The 18394-nt window shown below is 45.9% G+C and overlaps 1 protein-coding gene across 1 annotated transcript in view; it reads right to left on the reverse strand.

The window, feature by feature from the left end:
• Positions 1–18394, reverse strand: part of Abcc4 (ATP binding cassette subfamily C member 4 (PEL blood group)) — a 212873-nt gene that overhangs the window by 10731 nt on the left and 183748 nt on the right. The window contains exons 27-29 of the mRNA XM_085698192.2: positions 15912–16001; positions 9048–9220; positions 8362–8467 (exon numbers count right to left, since the gene is read on the reverse strand). Coding sequence (XP_085554318.2) covers positions 8362–8467; positions 9048–9220; positions 15912–16001 — 369 coding nt within the window. The remainder of the gene's footprint in view (positions 1–8361; positions 8468–9047; positions 9221–15911; positions 16002–18394) is intronic.

Raw genomic sequence — 18394 nt, forward strand, 5'->3', positions numbered from 1 at the left:
CTAAGCGGGGCATGGGTTGTTTTCCACGTTTAGATACTGCAGTTAAATTGGCCCATGGTATTTAATCGGAAACATTTATTGAGTCTCCTAAAGGGTATTTTCCCATTAATCTTTTGTTTACTACTGTGAATTGCTGCTCAGGGCAGCTTTCTCAAAAAGAGTTCAAGAATAATTGAATCTGTCACATCCACACAATAATTAAAATGTCCTATAATTTGACATGCCAATTTAGATGCCCCGAATGTGTAATTTTACTTAAGCATTGCATTACAGGGGATGGCCACTCCTCCTGACGTTAACGAAGGGGGAAAATCACAATGTTCAAACACAGGTCGCTCCTATGCTAAAGACTAAGTAAATGAGTCAAATTACTTCACAAAATGATGAACTCTCTGTTCTGCAAAAGCAAAAAGCAAACTCACAATCACGCTTCAGAGGCAGACACTGAGTTCTCGGACTGTACCCTGTACCGACGGCCTGTAATTATAACGACTGCTCTTTTGTCCCTCTCCAACTTCCTTCTGAAGGTACTGAAATGTAAAACGGCAACTCCTTCCCCACACCACACAATGTCTGAAACACACGAAGGCCAGCCCATCTCAAAACTGACCCACATTTGTGAAGGTCCAGCCGGAAAACACTCTCAGAAGGCAGGAGGGTTTGGAACGGAAGTGACAGAGGACTGTTGGTAAAAAATATTCGGGGTCTTCTTAGCATTAACTTAATGAAATTTAATTTAGTGTGTTGAGAAATGTAATGACTTAAAAGTGTTTATTTATTTCTAACTATGTGTATGTATGTGTACCTGTGTGAATGATGTCCATGTATCCATGTCCATCCATGTGTATGTATGTGTAGGTCTGTTGTGTCTGTGTGTCCCTGTATGTATCTGTGTGTATGTCCATGTGTGTCCTTGTGTGTATGTGTCCGTGTGTGTGTGTTCATGTGTGTGTCTTTCTCTGTCTCTGTCTGTCTCTGTCTCTGTCTCTGTCTCTGTCTCTGTCTCTGTCTCTCTCTCTCTCTCTCTCTGTGTGTGTGTGTGTGTGTGTGTGTGTTACTAGAAACTGAGCAGGCTGAGCTACCCTCCATCCCTGTGATACTGCACTCGGAAACCGTATTTAAGGACTTTGTTGTAGTTGACATTTCCAAAGTGTTATCTGGCAAACGTTCACAAGTTCTAGGGCTAGAGATGTAGCTCTCCATAGCAGAGGGTGTGCTTCATATGAAAGGGGCCTTGAACTCAATCTCTTTCAGCAAAATAAGCAATTCCCACAGTTCTGTCCTACAGCTCCAACTAAAAACTGTCTGACTGTGGCTGAAGACGTGACTCAGTGGTTAGGAGCATACACAACCCTTCTCAGCACCAACATGGGGTCACTCACAACCACTGGTCACACACACACACACACACACACACACACACACACACGGCGATGAACGAAGAGTCAGGGGATGGCACGCCCTAGTATGTGTCAATGAGACCAATGGCAAAGGCCATTTCTGCACAGGGCGTTCTTGTTTGGTTTTTAAAGGGCAGAGTCTGGCCTAGAGAGGATTGGTCAGGAGTACAGGCTGCTGTGGACTCTAGTTTCATCCCAGGCACCCACATGGCAGCACAGAGCTGTCTATAACTCCAGCTGTGGTAGATCCACTGCCCCCTCTGGCCTCTACAGGCACCAGGAAAGCATGTGGTACATAGACATTCATGCAGGCAAAACACCACACACATAAAATTAGTAAACAAATAAATTAACAACTACAAAAACCGGGTCTTCTGTAGACCAAGGTGGCTTCACACCTTGGACTTCGAGTTGCTATGTCCTTCTGCCCTTATCTCTCCGATGCTGAGGTTACACGTGTGAGCTACCACAGTTGGTTTGTATGGTTCGGGGAGATCACACCCAGGGCTTGGGGCATGCTAGGTAAGAACTCTGACAACTGAGCTACATTCCTGTCTCAATCTCTATACCTGAAAAGTAAAATAAAAACGGGCATGGCTTGACTACTCATGGCTTCTAACATCATCACCATTGACTCCCCAAACAAATGAGACAAATAAGCCAGCATCTCCCTTTCATCCACCCATTCTGTAACAGCACCATCTGAGGAGTGGAGACTTGGAGGTGAACATGATCTGAGATGCACCCTGAAATACAGAGAAGTTACATGACTTGACCCTGGGGTCAAGCAGCACCCGGACTCAGGCCCACTTCGGTTTCCAGTACAAAACACTTATTATCACATATAAAGAAAAAAAAAACAGCGAAGAGAAAGTAAAACAATTACATTTCTAAGATACCTTTTCATTTGGACATGATAACTTTAACTGATCCAAAAATACATACTTAGAGGCAGAAACATGTCACCTGTCCACCGTCCATGGCAATTTTATCACACTGAAGATTCAGGTTCTATATTATATACTGTGTGCCTGGCATACAGTCCCTAATGAAGAAAACCAAGTTTTGTTCTAATTTAATTCTCAGGATTAATAAGGAAAGAGCAACGTACAGCCAAAACATAATGGGAGTCAATTCAGGTGACCTTATTTACTGTGTATTTACTCAGCACGTTTCGATCACACACTTACGGCATCCATGTCATTAAGCTAGTTACTGCAGAAGAGGAAAAGACAGGTCTCCACCCAGCCTTCACAGAGTCTGTCACCAAAACAGGCAAAAAAAAAAAAAAAAAAAAAAAAGAAACCATTCAAGCAACCATAAGCAACCATCACAAAAGATATTGAAACAAAACAAGAGAACCCCCCTCCACACACACACACCCAGCACGACACGGAAGCCGGAGCTGACAGCATCAGGCTCCGAGAAAGAGTCTTATTGAGGACAGGGCAGAGGAGTGGGCTGGACCAGTAAGCAGATCTGGACACACAACGTGAGCAGGGTTGAGGCGCACGGCCACCCATCCCAGGGCAGGCTTGTCTCTAGCTCACTGTTAGGTCGTCAGTGGCTGGCACTGCCCACAAGGACCCCATTTTCAATGCACAGGGGCTGAAAACCAAAGTCAGAGGATGTGAAATCTCAGGGCGCAGCTGGGTCACATCCAGGGTGGGCGGCGTGCAAAGACAGGAGGAGAAAGAGGGCAGGATCTCTGAGAGCGATGAGGCAGGGCAGGATGGGATCAGAGGATGGGAGAGCAGGACTCAAGAGTTCCACATGCTTCAAACCGACATCTGTGGGCAAGACAGAGCTTAGAAGGAAGGAAACGAGGACTCCAGGCACCGACTCTGTTAAATGCTGGGAAGGAGAAAGGAGGAGGGACAGGCAGTAGCTGGAGGGGAAGCTGGGATGCACATGGGGCGGGGGAGCCAGGAAGAGAACTTTCTATCTTCAGTCACTATATGGACAGTGACCAATGGTCTAGATTTTCCAGACTTAAAAAATGGAAAGCCATTCAACATGGCTCTCCCTGAATAGAAAAAGTGCAATTTCCATGTTTCTCTTAATGTGCTTTGTAAGAACAGTCTCCTGGCACGTTCTGCTTAGACCCCTCCCTTCCTGGGCCCAAGTAAACTGTAAACCAAATCGCACACTAACACTTATGCGACAGCAATGCCTCAACCCTAGGTCTCTCCAGGAACGACTTCAAAATGCCCACTGCCGTCCAGCAGTTGAGGACAGAGAGATTCTGCTGGATGAGTCAAGCGGTTACATAAGCTCACCAGGGACGCGTTATCAGACCTGCATCTCTGCGGAGTCCAGCAGTCGTCCCAGATGTGAAAACGAGATGGTCCCGTTTCAAAATAATCTAATCCACATTATCCACAGGGCATAGCCACGCCTTCCGACATTAACAAAAGGAAAAAGGTACTGCAATTATAAAATATAGGTCTCTCCCATGCAAAAGACTAAGGTAGTAAAGCAAATGGCTTTATGAAATGACGACTTTTCTATTCTGCGTAATAAGGAAGTAAACCTTGGTTTGCATACACCCCTCCCCCCCATTCTCACATTTCTTCTCCTGGAATTCGAGCTTCCAAGTTAGCTAGTTGCACCCTGAACATTTGACCTGAAGTTATAAGCACATGTTTGAAGGAACATCTTTTGTTTTTGTTTTCTTTCTTTTCTTCTTCAATGACCTCATTTGGACCAAGTAGGCTTATCTAAAAAGTTCCGCAAAGGTTCAAAAACAGAGCTGAATAAAAGTCCAGTTGGTCGCGCGAGTGGTCCGCTTTCCTGGTGGGGTGTGTTACTACAGCGACCAGCATTATCTCCTCTGGGAAAACAACTGAGAACAAAGGTAAAGATTATAAGACCACAGTGTGGCCTGTCAACAATGAGCCACAACCTGAGTCTCTGAGCCTGTGGTTCTCTACCATTTAATTCCCCAAGAATTCCCTGATTGCTGTCAGGGGGGTGGTTCACACAGGCAGGGGTGACAACTGTGGCCCTTTCCAAACATCTCTCTCTCTCTTGCTACCAGGAGAACCCACAGAACTGTGAGGACAGAGGTGTGCAGGGACCGGAAGGGAACACTGCTATTGGCGAGAGGGAAAGCAGATGTCAGGTACCCAGTCAATCCTAAGAAAAAGATTAAACCACGAGAGGGAGGAAGCTGCATTTAATGCGGAGATAGTGCTGAGCATCGGGGAGAAGGAGGCTAATTGTCTGCCCTGCTCCACTGTTTTGTGGAAACTGAGCAAATGAGCGTGATTAAATTAGCTGTCATAAAGGCTACAATGAGCTTAATAAAGTTAGAGTGGGAAGAACATCTTCATAGAACAGGATTCTAAGCCCAACACATTAACGGTGCTTAATGAACCAAAACTGGTTAAGAATCCCTCTGGAGAGCCAATACATAAACAATGCCATTAATTAGGTCGCAGTCCTTTCCCAACAAGCCTTTTGTTGGGTTCACTTACAGTAAACACAGCCATACCCATCCGCCTTTGTGGCGTATTCACCGAAGCAATGAAATGTAATTATTACGCGTTAATCACTTGTAATCACGTAACTTCAAGGTGACACACTGTTGCTTCTGGCCTTCAGCAACATCACTTCCCTGGCCACTCCCTGAGCCTGGATCCTGCTCTCTGTGCATTAGGCTGTGCAGTTGGCTGACATGGTGTGACAGTTTGAATGAGAATGGCCCCCATCGGCTCCTATGTTTGAATGCTGGGTCCCTTGTTAGTGGAACTATTAGGGAAGGATTAGGAGGTGTGGCCTTTTTGGAAGATGTGTTCTAGTGGGGAGGGGGTTGGGCTTTGAGGTTTCAAAGGTCCACACCAGGCCCAGTATCGTCCTCTATCCCTCTGCCTGCAGACCAGGATGTAAAGGTCTCAGCTACTGCTCCAGCATCAAGATGAGCGTGGACTAGGCCTCTAAAACTGTCTCGGTCATGGTGTATCTACACAACAACAAAACAGTAACTAAGACACGTGTGTACAGGCGTTAGAGCAACAGAATAGAAAGCGTGTTTTCTAGAAAAGGAGCAGGTATTTCTAGAGCAAAAACTGCTTCAAATTTTGACCAGGGTAGCGTTAATTTGGAGTCAGTAGAACCTTTTGGAGGTGGGCACTATCAGGGAGGGTTAGGACATTGGGGATGTGCCCCTGGAGGGGAGTGGGGGGAGCTTGGCTCCTCCCTTGCTCCTCTGCAACGTGACCACGGGTAGCGAGCTCTGCTTGGCTGCACATCCCCTTATGAAGCACTGCTTCACAGAACCAGACAGTCAGATGGGATCTTCCAAATCTGCAGCCAAAACAAAGCTTTCATTTTAGAAATCTGATTATCTTCAGTATTTTGCCACAGCGACAGAGCTGGCAGACACACTGGTGTTCAACCGAACTGAAAGTTGAGGTATGAACAGAAATTCTAGAATACAACAGAAGTTTCAACCTGGGTGAACAGAGCGGAATCCAAGACTCCATCTCTGAGAGTGGAAGCTGCACATCTCTCGGGTCCCCTGAGGTGGGAGCCTGTGTCGTCCTTACAGAAAGCTGCTCAACTGACCACCTCCCATCTCCTGGTGGATCTCCTCTGAGGCTGCTTTTGAGCCTGTGGCCAGAGAACTCTACACTGAAGACTTCCCCACATTAGAGTTCTGAGTAGAAGGGGCAGTGCCACAGGGACAGGCTAGGTCACATGCTCAAAGAGAACCCTCTTTCAAGCCTCCTTCTCCCCGGGGTCTCATCTATGCATCTCAGTGTTCACCTTGAAAACCAACGCTGTCAGACTCCTCTCTCTTCTCATACTTTATCTGTCACATCTAGTCACACCCTTGCAGTTTCTCCCAAACCCATTCCCTGATCGTTTTATTGCTAGCGTCTCAGTCTATGCCGCCAACGTTCAGGAGAGGAAAAACACACAATTGCCAGAAAGATAGCACACACACACACACACACACACACACACACACACACACACACCACGACAAGCGAACACCACCGTGGCTTCACCCATGGTGGAGAGAGGATCGTGCAGTGGGGTGAGGTAGCAAGGGAGGAGAGGGCCAGATTATATAACCTGCTTTGTCAAACCACGCTAAGGATTTAGACATAGATAATGGTAGAAAAAACAGGCTGTGAAGATTTCAGAGGCGACACTAGTGAGCAAAACACTAAACCCTATTGACAGTGACAACAGAGGTGAGCGGCGAAGGGGCGACTCATGAATGAGATGTTCACAACTGTGGGTCAAATAGTGACTGAAAGATTTAGCAGTGACCAGCTGACATTTCTGCGAGATTCTGTCCTTCCCTGCGGGTGGCAGGTGAGCCCCATGGAGCGGCACATATTCACATGCCCAGCATCTACTGGCCAAGCAGGTGGTTCTGGGTGTGTAAGAAAGCAGGCCGAGGAAGCCCTGGGGAACAAGGCAGCGAGAACCCTTCTCCCACAGCCTCTGCTTCGGTGTCTGTTGGAATATGTTGGCTGGTGAGAGGTCGCAGTCGGCCATAGCCCGACAGCTTTCTCTAAGCTTGGCGATATGGAAATGCCCTCCCTCCCCAGCAAGACTTCCTGCCCTCTACCTGCCCTCATCTGGAGGATGTCCCTGGGCTTGGAGGACTGACCTTATCTTAAAGCTGTCTCTAAACAAGATGCCTGATTCATCTTTAGCTTGACCTATGGCACAGACCCCTGCAGGGAAGACTGGTGCTAAGGACTCCGAGATTGGACCTGACTACCACATACAAAGCCTTGTGATAGCAGTGCACCACTTAGTGCAAATTAGGGTTTGTCCCCAGGCTCCTCAATCCTCTATATTCCTTATACTCTAGAATAAAGCTGAACTGATTTACCAAAGTCTGTCTCCTAGAGGGCTCCCTCTGCCTGTGCTCATGGGCCACATACAAAACTTCCTGAGAGGAAAAAATGACACCCCCACAAGTTTCTGCTTCAGGTTTCTGCCCCGGTTTTCCCCAATGGTGAACTGTGAAGTTGTAAGATGAAATAAACCCTTTATTCCCATGTTGCTTCTGGTCATCGTGTTTATTAGAGCAATAGGAAGCAAACTAGCACAGCCCTTCCCAAATAACCACACAAGTGATTTCTTTCACACTCTCAGCCTTCCTATTACTGCTGTGGGAGAATGCACTTGCACACTGTAAAGATCTGTCATCGTATTGGTTTAACAAAACGCTGATTGACCAGTAGTCAGACAGGGAGTATAGGTGGGGTGACCATAGGAAAATTCTGGGAAGAGGAAAGGCAGATGCAGAGGAAGGAAGATGAGAATGCCTCACTGAGGAAAAAGTACCAAGCCGCATGACTAAACACAGACAAGAACTATGGGTTAATTAAACCTGTAAGAGCTAGTTAGTAGTAAGCCTGAGCTAATAGTCAAACAGTTTATAATTAATATAAGCCTCTGTGTGTTTCTCTGGGACTGAATGGTTGGAACTGGGAGGGACAGAAACTCCCATCTACCTATTTCTCTAAATATGAGTGCCGAGAACTGAGCTTAGAGCACTCTGCAAGAGTGACAAACACTAGCCAGCACAGTGTTCGAAACTATGGAGTCATTCCTCCAGTCCCAGAGAGATTAGTGTTTGGTCATGGAAAGCCAAAACAAGGTGACACGCACACAGTGACACCGCCCTCCTACTCTGGAGTATAAAACAATATCATAACTCACTGCCTAGGTTGGGACATTTTCATTCATCTTAAAATGGTCCTGGAAATCCACTTAAGCGTACTTTATATAGAAGTATGAAGGAGTACACAAAGGCGGACTATCTGTAGCACCAAGTGAGTGGACATTGAAACACTTAAGGTACGGCTGGAAATAAGAGAGAAACGGACCAAGGCTTACCTGACTGCTTGACTGGTTAGCTCTCAGCCTGTGCAAGGGAGGGTGAACGGAAAGAGGGAGCACACATGGCTGTCACTGGGGGAGGACTCACCATTATCTTGTCACTGTCTATGATAGTGTTCAGTCTGTGAGCGATGGTAAGCACAGTGCACTGGGCAAACTTCTCCCGGATCTTCTGCTGTATCAGCTCATCAGTTCTGGAACCACAGACGTCACAGTTAACTCAGCAAAGATGGGGAAAGACTCAAAAGATCACATTACTCTTAAGAATGTTTTAAAAATCTGCTTATTATTGTTGTTGTTGTTAATGTTATTTTTAGACAGCTCAGGCTAGCTTTGAACTCACTACGTCATTCAGGTGACTTTGAAACCCAGAGCCTTCATGAAGCTTCCACACATGCAAAGCCACACCTATACACCCCCCCCCCCCAAAAAAATCTAAAAAGTCAACTTAGAAAGAATGCAAATGATTCTCTCTCCAATGTTTGACAAAGAACTGGAATTTGGGAGTCTAACTTACTCAGAAGGAATAGAATACAAGCTGAGCATCCCCTTTCGCGATGCTTGGAGTCAAAAGGGCCTTCGATTCTGAACTCTGGCATATTTGCATGCGCATAATGGGATACACACAGGCAGAAGACGACTTTGTAAGTGTGTAAGTAATTCTGTGCATGACGCCTCAGTGTGTCACACATCTGAAGGGCTGGCACACCAAGATACATTCCTCAGTGCCATCAAATCCTTCCCTGGGGCTAGAGTGAGAATTTAGCTCAGTACCTCGGATCCACGTTTGCTGTCGCTTCATCAATGATCAATATCCGATTTTTCTTCAGAATCGCCCTCGCGAGGCACACTAACTGTCTCTGTCCAACACTAAAGTTTGACCCGGACTCTGCTAGTTCAGTATCCATTTTCCCAGGGAGGTCTTCAATGGCCTCTTTAAGCTGTACCTGTAGATGCAGACAGCAAGAAGGTATGTCCATAAATAAACTATTAAACAAACCCCTTCACTCCAGAACTCTGCCGTGCCTCTTCCCAGAAGTCTCACGAGGATGAGCGGTGCTTGCTGGTTCTGGGTCATGAGTTAGCGCTGGTTGTGCCCATAAAACTATACCCTTGGTAAAATATAGCAAGACAGAGAAAATACCTTCACAAAGATTTAATTTTAGTTTCAAATTGTATGTGTGTGTGTGTGTGTGTGTGTGTGTGTGTGTGTATGTGTATAGTTACATGCGTGTGAATGCAGGTCCCCAGGGAGGCCTAAAGAGGGCATCAGATCCTCTAGAGCTATAGTTACAGGTGATTGTGGGCCCCCTGTTGTGGAAAAGAACGTGGGTTCTCTGCAACAGCAACAAGTGTTCTTAACCGATGAACCAGCTCTACAAGCCTGAGAATGTTCCTTTTTATTGGTTAGTTAAGAGAAACCTGCAGGAGTGTACAGAGACGAAAACCAGGACAGAGTAGTGGTTGCACAGCGCTTGGGAGGTTGGCTACACTGTGTTTATAGAACACTCTAAAACCCCAATCACTCTGAAGACCCATAACTCTACAAATTTATCAAAATCACTGAACCACACTGCTGCAGGGACCACTTCCTGTTATAGAAGTTGTAGCTCAATGAAATTGGTGCATTCAGAGCTACCCACGCCATCACCCTAACTTCCTTCCGGTCACATGACATCCGCCCAGACCCTTTCTCCAGAAATCATGGAAGTCTCTCAGAAATGAAGCTCTTTTCACACAGAAGGCGTCCAACAGAAAATGAAAATCAGGAGCACCGTAGTCCAGTCCCAAGGGACATTCTGCACAGGAGCTAAGTAGGACTTCCGCACAGCCCTCTGAAGGAAGAAAGCCGTAGGTACCCTGCCGTTCTGGAAGGTTTTATCAACCACAAAAGTTTAAGAAGCTCACACATTTGGGAACGACTTATTTAGTGTCAGGACCCCTGGAGCACGTCCCTTCCTAAGTTGGGTCTCCGATCACTGAAGCTGTCACATGCATCTGCTTTAACCAAGCAATGTTCTGCAGTGAATGACAACCCATGGAAAGAAGAATACAACAACATTTTGGCCGTCTATGATATACTTCAAGTAACCTATCTTTGAAAAACTTGAATAATAAGACATCAAACTACATCACCGGGTTGCGGTTCAGTCCTATGAATATTTGCTCCCTGGAGAAATTTTACAGAACAAAGGCCAAACTTGGGCTATCCTCGAGAGTTTCAGAACAAAGGGTCTATACACTTCATTCAGAGAGCAACAGATGAGTGGGCTCTGGGGCTCGAACTGAGACCCCCAGGCTTGTAAGGCAAACCCTTGTCAACTGAGCTATCTCCCTAGCCCAGATTTTAAATTTGTAAGCTGAAAAATGTAAACCTAGCTGGGTGGTGGTGGTGCACACCATTAATCCCAGCACTCAGGAGGCAGAGGCAGGAGGATCTCTCTGAGTTCGAGACCAGCCTGGTCTACAGAGTGAGTGCAAGAATAGGCTCCAAAGCTACAGAGAAACCCTGTCTTGAAAAACCAGGAGAGAAAAAAAAGTAAACCTTTAAAGTCTGAGCTGAAGTTCCACCTGGCTCTGCCAATTACAAATTCCTGACTTGTCCCTGTCTCAGCTTTCTTACCTGCAAACGAAACATAATGCTATCATAACCAAGATGTCTATCTCCAAACACTGCCTGCTGGGGTATTAAATGAGTCACGACAAGTAAGTATTTACAGCACTGCCTGCTACAAAGAGATCAATCGACGTTACCTATTACTAATAATGCCGTCACCCAGCTCTCTTCATGGTCTGAGGTTTATTGCACTGACTAGTCTGCATTTTGAATGCATAACCATTTACTGATGTCCCAACTTCTCCACAAGAATTTCAGCTCCACGTGGGAGTGTTCTGTGTATCTTGATGATTACTGTAATAGCTTAAGAATCTACAGTGCCTACACAGTATGCTCTCAATAAATAACTTTTGGAACACACGACGAGTCAGAAGAATGTCTCGTCCATATCTGTTTCTACAAGTTAGAGAATAAATTCATATGAATATATATACTTTATATAGAATGCAATCACATTAAATGGCATTGTAAAAGAAACATATGGCTTATAAACATTAATTGGCCCCAAGATATCATAATAGTCACACTTAAAATATGGAAAACATCTTAAAATTATAATTTCCGGAAAGTTGATCCAATTATAGTATTCTAAACTGTTTATTTAAGTACAAAATAGTTCATATTATATTTTAAGTTTGGAAAAACAATGAAATACACAAAATTGATAATGCTCATAAATTCTCTGAAGTTATTACAAACATCTTCCCTACTATGCGCACTGCATGGAAGATAACCCAGAATCCCTTGCAGATTAACAGGGGTGTTAGACTCTGCTTCCCTCTTTGAAACTTGCTCTGATAATCTGAATGAGAAATGTCCCTTATAGGCTCATGTGTTTGAGTGGTCCCCAGTCAGTGTTGCTGTTTAGGGAGGCCATAGAACCTTTAGGAGGTGCAGTCTTGGTGAAGGAGGTCACTGGGGGTGGGCTTTGAGGGTATATAACCTCCTCCCAATTCCTGTTACCTTTCTTTCTGTTTCCTGTGTGTGGACAAAAATGTGATGGGCCAGCTTCCTGCTGTCTGTTCTATGACTCCCTTGCCATGACAGATTTTATCCCTCTGGAACAATAAGCCAGAGCGAGCCAAGATGCTTCTTATCTGGGTGACTGGTCACAGCAACAGAAAAGCAGCAGACAGACTTACGGATGTTACATCAAGAAAGACTGCTGTGGTTGGAAAGAGAGCCAAAAATGCAGTCGCTGAATGAAGCCACAATAGAGCCCATTCCAGAAAGTCCATGGATGAGGAGAGACGGGCCATGCGTGGAAAAGTGCTAAGTCACACACAGGTGCTCACATGCCTTCGCCGTGGTCTCCTGTAGTGACATTTTGTTTGTGACAACTCGTGGCAGAGCTAAGCCACGAGTTAGCCAGAGGTCAGGCAGTGGTGGTGTACACTTTTAATTTCAGCACTTGAGAGACAGAGACAGACTGATCTCTGTAAGTTCAAGGCCACCCTGGGCTACACCAGACTGAATTAGTCTAAAAGAGAAACAGAGCCGAGTGGTGTTCGCTCACAGCTTTAATCCCAGCACTAGAGAGGTGGAGACAGGAAGTGACAGGGCTGGGTGGAGAGAGGAATCTAAGGTAGGAGACAGGAGCTCAGTGCAATCTAAAGACGCACTCTGAGAAATCACAGAGACAGGACTGCCCCTCCAGTCTTAGCATTGGTAGAGGTAAAAGGTCTCTCTCGTGGCTGGTCACTCTGCTTCTCTGATCTCTCAGTTTCCCCCAATATCTGACTCCAGGTTTTTATTATTAAGGACAATTAGAATTCACGCAACAGGGAGATGCTCCGCATTCTAACAGATACCATCCATGAGGACCCTGACTAAATAGGTCTCACACCTACAGACCCAGCCTATTCTTCATGAGCTGTCCCAGGGTCCATGCTATTTACAACAGAAGTAACACATAGCTGATGCTGTTGGCTTTAACTGCTGTCATTAATTGGCAGGCTCCATCATTAGTGACCACCTCTGTCTTCTTCTAGAGCTGCCGCTGCTTCCTGGATGCTCCAGTAGATACTAATAGCAGCAATATTTCTTCTGTTATTAACTTATATTCGGAGGCAACTTTCAGTATACCCAGAAAGTTGAAAAAAAAAAAAACCAAAATGAATAATATTTACAAGACAGTCTCTCTTTTGAAAGACAAACTTTTTTCCCCCTTTGTCTTCGGTATTAGTAAGAAATAGGAGGGCTTAAAAAATATAGCACGTTTTCTTTCTGCTTGAGGTTGTTAGACAGATAGAGATTGCAGTGTTCTCTGAAAGACCCTCAAGGGAACCTCATGGGCTTGGGCTCCCATCTGTATTCACATCGTTGACAAAAGGGCTGGGTGTTTGCGTTGCCGTTGTTGCTGTTGTTCTTCTCCTTCTCCTCCTCCCCTCCCCCCTTTCTCCTTTTTCTTATACAGGTTATCATTACATCCATAGACTCTCAGTCAGGTCTTAGTCTAACAAGAACAGCCAAGGTCATCAGGTTTCCCACCATTCATGGAGGCAGAGTTTGCTCTGGTTTAGAAGGCACCACAGAGAGAATGGAATACAGGAATCCAGGGAGCCTGCCTGACTCGCTTCCAGCATGCCTCCCCAGACACACACACACACACACACACACACACACACACACCACTTCCAGTGTACCTCTCCAGACACACACACAGCACTTCCAGTGTACCTCTCCAGACACACACACACACACACACACACACACACACACACTCACTTCCAGCGTACCTCCCCAGACACACACACACACACACACACACAGAGGCAGCTGAAACTATATCATAAATACAATATTGATTCTAATGTTTAGAAAATATCCTACTCTGCTTTTTAAAAATATTAGCGAGGCAAAGCGTTGCTAAAGAAAACCCATGAGGGGTACACTTCTCTCCTGATGCATGAGGAAACCCAGAAGCAGGGTGCACACCCCGCCATGCTTGAACTCTGGTCTGTCTGTCTTTTCTCATTTCTGTTTACAGCAACCCTCAGGACTGTCCCTCGCTTCTGCCACCTCTTTTTTCATATGCGAGAAGCTACGAAAATTTCACTTTGTCTATAACAGACAAAAATAGATGTCAGGCACCCAAGTCTGAAGATGCCTTTTGATGATGGGACTGGTTCTCACTTAGCATTTTTTTGCCGCTCATGGAAGGACATATTTCTAAAGTGATTTTACTATCTGAGGATCTCTGAAGAGAAATTTAAGTTCCGAAGCGAAGAGAAAAATGATTTACTAGTAATTCCTGTTTTCTCAGGGTGTGTCTCAGGCTTGTTGTTGCTCCGTCCTGTCTTTCCATCCTCTGTGGTCTCTGATGTGTAACTGTTCTTTCCCTACATCTTCCTAGAATTTTCCTACAGAAAAATCTCAGAGATGAATGAAACCAGAGACCAGCCACCATTCCGGTCGGAGTTGGAGAAGAAGGTAGCCGGCCCAAGCTGGGAAAACAAAGTCCCCGCAGCTGCTGGGAAGCGAGGTGGGTGTGGAATGACTTGGCACGGGTATGCCTTCAGAAGCAGGAATTACTGGCAGGAAGCTGCCAGACCTCCAAACTGGTGTGCTCACGGTCAGAACCCATCTTTAAGCTGAAGATTTCAGAGCGTACCTGAGAGGGTGACAGGGACGAATGGCTATCTCAAAACGTTAACCGCTGATGACAGTGAGGAACTGATCCCTGAGGTTTTGTGTTTTCTAGTTTTTGTTTTTAGGAAATAAGCCATGCTCCCATATTGATTAAATGCTTACTTTTTAAAATTAAAACTGAGCTAGGTCTTAGGAGGGATTGTGGTCTAAGATACGATTTCTATTATTAAGCAGCTTACAATTAATTTGCAGAACTAGAGGGAACTTGCAAAATAATTATCTCTAAACATATAGACCAGAGGCAACTTAATGGTCAAAATCCTCGCCTGTGTGGGAAAGGAATCCCCAAGAAGCGGTCTGCAGGGACGCGCTACACAAATAATAAGAAAATCCTCCCAGATTAAAGGTATCAATACAGAAACGTGGCCATGGCTCCAGGAGTCTGAGCTGAACTCCCTGTGGCGTCACAATGACAGGGTTGTCAGTAAGTATCACCCCGCAGTCTGTGTAATTTGCTCTCACAAACACCTTCTTAGGAGACTCCGAAGCACCGTGTAAGTATGATCTCACTTTTCATTCCGTTAGTAATGAAAACAAATGCCTCACTTTCCTAGCTGCTACCCTAGCAGTGGGGTAAGCAGCGGTGGCCGAGTCTGCGCCTTCTGAGCATCTGCCCATCTTCATCGTCTCTGCTGCGCGTACTTACGGGAGTCAGGCACGACAGCCGTGGACCGCTGACATTCTCCCGCAGGAGGAGCGGACGGGGAGGGCCACTAGACAGACCATCACGGTTGCAACCTTCTGTTCATTCATATGCAATTCTGCCCTGAACTTCCTCAGCCTTGCACACGGTCTTGGGGGGGTCTCAGGGAGGAGTTAGAATAAACAGGGGAAGGTTCTTGGAAGGGGGACTCCCTCTACAAAGCCACAGGGAAGCCACCACCCATGTTAGAGGCAGATGTTCCAGATCTTGGTGGCTGCTGTGGGGTCACCCATACTTCTGCCTGCAACATCCTCATCCACGCTCTGTAAAGTAACCTAATAAACTCACTGGTTCCCCAGGGGGATCTTTGGTGGAAATGAACTCTGCTTTAGTCTTGGGACCATATGAATACTGAGTGGGTAGATACTCTTTATGTGTCTGCCCTGGGGAGACTTCTCACAACAGTGGCTCAGGGTACTTAGTCACTAGGAGGATCTGAGCTCTGCAAAGGACAAGTAAGATCATGTATTGACTGAGCCAGGTTCTGGAGCAACACGAGGTATATTATTTTGGATTTCCATCATCAACACACACTTTACACCCATCCAGATCATCAATGCTCCCCGAGGTGTCAAAGAGCCCTGAGCTCCCCACCGGCTCCCATGAAAGGCTTGCTCTGAACATACGCACATACACATCACATACATGATGGAAGAAGGTCGCTTACCTCTTCTAAGGCGTTCCACAGCTCCTCATCAGTGTGCTCATTGAAGGGGTCCAGGTTTTTCCGCATTGTTCCAGTGAACAGAACAGGTTCCTAAAAGCCCAGAAGAGTGAATGGCACCTGACTGTCAGAGCAGAAAGGACAGGTGAACAAACGCACCAAAGCTCTCCACAACCATCAGTTCTAAGGTTTCACACACTTATTTACTAGAGGTCATTTCTATTACCATTTCCCCGCCTACAAAATGTCTTTAGAGCTCTGAACACTAGCAAAAGAAACCATGGAGGAGTGCCATTTTAAGAAGGGAACGAGGGAAAATGGGAGTTCCTGCTGCTAAAAACTTTCCTGGAAGTAAACACAGATATATTTATTTGAGTAACATGACATCAACCAAACTATAAAAATTACTTGCCAATCCTGATTAGGATTCTGGAAAACAAGAAATAGCATGATTAGTTTGTGCTTGAGGTGAAAATTGTTCAGTATTTTCTCCTTTGATAAAGCGTCTTCTGGGATCGCAATCTCTTTGAATACGCGTCGGGACACGTTCTTTTCTTTGTTCAAAGAGGATATCAACTAATGGGGCCAGTGACACTGGATGGGCAAGGCCCCCGGGGTTGCATCAGGCAGTCCCCACACCACCTTGCCTGTGCACCAGAGTTACCTGTCTGAATGCAACCTCAGTAACTTCAAGGGCAAGGTCACCTGAAACCCATTGTGGAGCAAGGGCGGCAACACATCTTCCATTCTGCTTCAGGAGGAGCCCAAAGGGAAACTGCTCCTGAAACACAGGCTGCCTTCTAGATTTCAAGGGAGGCTGTGTGGGTTTTCTTCTAGAAGGGCCTATCAATCTCAAACCTAGACATGAGTAGAGGAGAAGAGGCCAATTGGCTGTTCTCAGCGAAAGGCATAGATATAGAAATCGAGAAGCCACGGCTCTTCCACAGGTCCTGGAAAACTGCACCTGGGCTAAGAATGTGGGAAACCACCGAGCCTTGAGGCAGGGACTCTAACGCTTATAAGACCGAGGAGGAATGGAGGGGGGATTTTTCTCCAAAGACTGACACTGTCACCTGCCTCTAAATTTTAGACTGGTGACAGAAAAATTTGTATGTAGAAGTGCGGTGGTGTTCCACTCCAAACATGTACCCCTCAGCAAAATCCCCAAGCCAAATGACACTATCATTGTATTATATTTATGCAAAGTTGGTTGGGCTACCTTAAGAAATTTGAAAGTGGCTATTGAACTGAACTGAAGGAACACAAAAGTTAAGCATAACTAAGGTTATGCTTAAAATTACAGAATTTAAGAGAGACGAAGTAGCTGCCTACATATGGTGGGAATTTATCGGGAATAAACGTCGTTCCACTGACATACAGACAGAGACATATACGCCCGTTTGTGCACATGTGCGCGGGTGTGCACACATACACCCCCCCACACACTCTAACATGCACACGAGTCACGACCAGCTCAGAGACTCCAGGAGAACAGGTGACTCTGCTCCTGCCTGCACCAGGTCCAGAGGGCATGCCACCATCTACCGTCCTTCTTAGGTACCCACACGAGCCATCCTTCCTCTCTCTGACCCTCTCCTCACGCCACCACAAAGGCTCAATGCCACAGCTGCTATGTCAGTCAGGGACCCCAACTGAGTGGCTCTAAGGATGAATGTATGAGGAGCTCCGGAGGTAGACATGGTCAAGGAATCAGCTCTGCGAGAAGCAAGAGATGGCCTGGTTGCCTATAGTAAAGACAGGCCATTTTCCTTGCCCAGGATAGCTGATGCTACCTTCAGGCTCCTCTCAGACAAAAAAAACCACACAAAGTCAATATGTCAGGTCTAGCCTTGGGCACGGCCTCCTAGACACACAAAGCCCTGTCCTGAGCAGCCTTGTTCATAATTAGCACAGGTAGAATGGCGCTTTGGTGCTCTAGGGAACAGGCATGGGAATGCACAGTCTGGTCCAGTGCCCGTCTCCTGATCAGGTCCTCCCGCCTGTCTCAGCCACACCTTCTCCTTAAGGAAGCTCCTTCGCATGGACAGACCCGAGGACTATGTGAGAGACCCTTCCCAGGCCATGCAGAGCACATACACCTGCTCCATCTTCTGTGCTAAACGCCAGCCTCAGCAGAAGGCCCTTGGGAGGCTTGGCTATCCCCAGACCATTGTTCACTACAATAAGGGTCTCTATTAAATCTATACTGTCAATTAAAGGGAATATTGGGCAATCACTCATGTTTGTTTAGCAATATTAGAAGAAAATAAAAGAACAATTTTCTTTGTTACGACACGCTGGATATATATTTCATAAGTAAAATTTCATCAAGACTTGTTGAACAAGGAGAATGATTTAATAAAAACATTAACTGGTTGAAGCTATATTTTCTTTAAAACCAGCAGGCAATTTGTTCACAATGGTTGTTTTACTACACCAACATATATTACACATGGTGTTCACTTCCTTTATGCACCTGCCAAATA

This window comes from Myodes glareolus, chromosome 12 (genome assembly GCF_982192425.1).
Source record: "Myodes glareolus chromosome 12, mMyoGla1.1, whole genome shotgun sequence".
NCBI lineage: Eukaryota > Metazoa > Chordata > Mammalia > Rodentia > Cricetidae > Myodes > Myodes glareolus.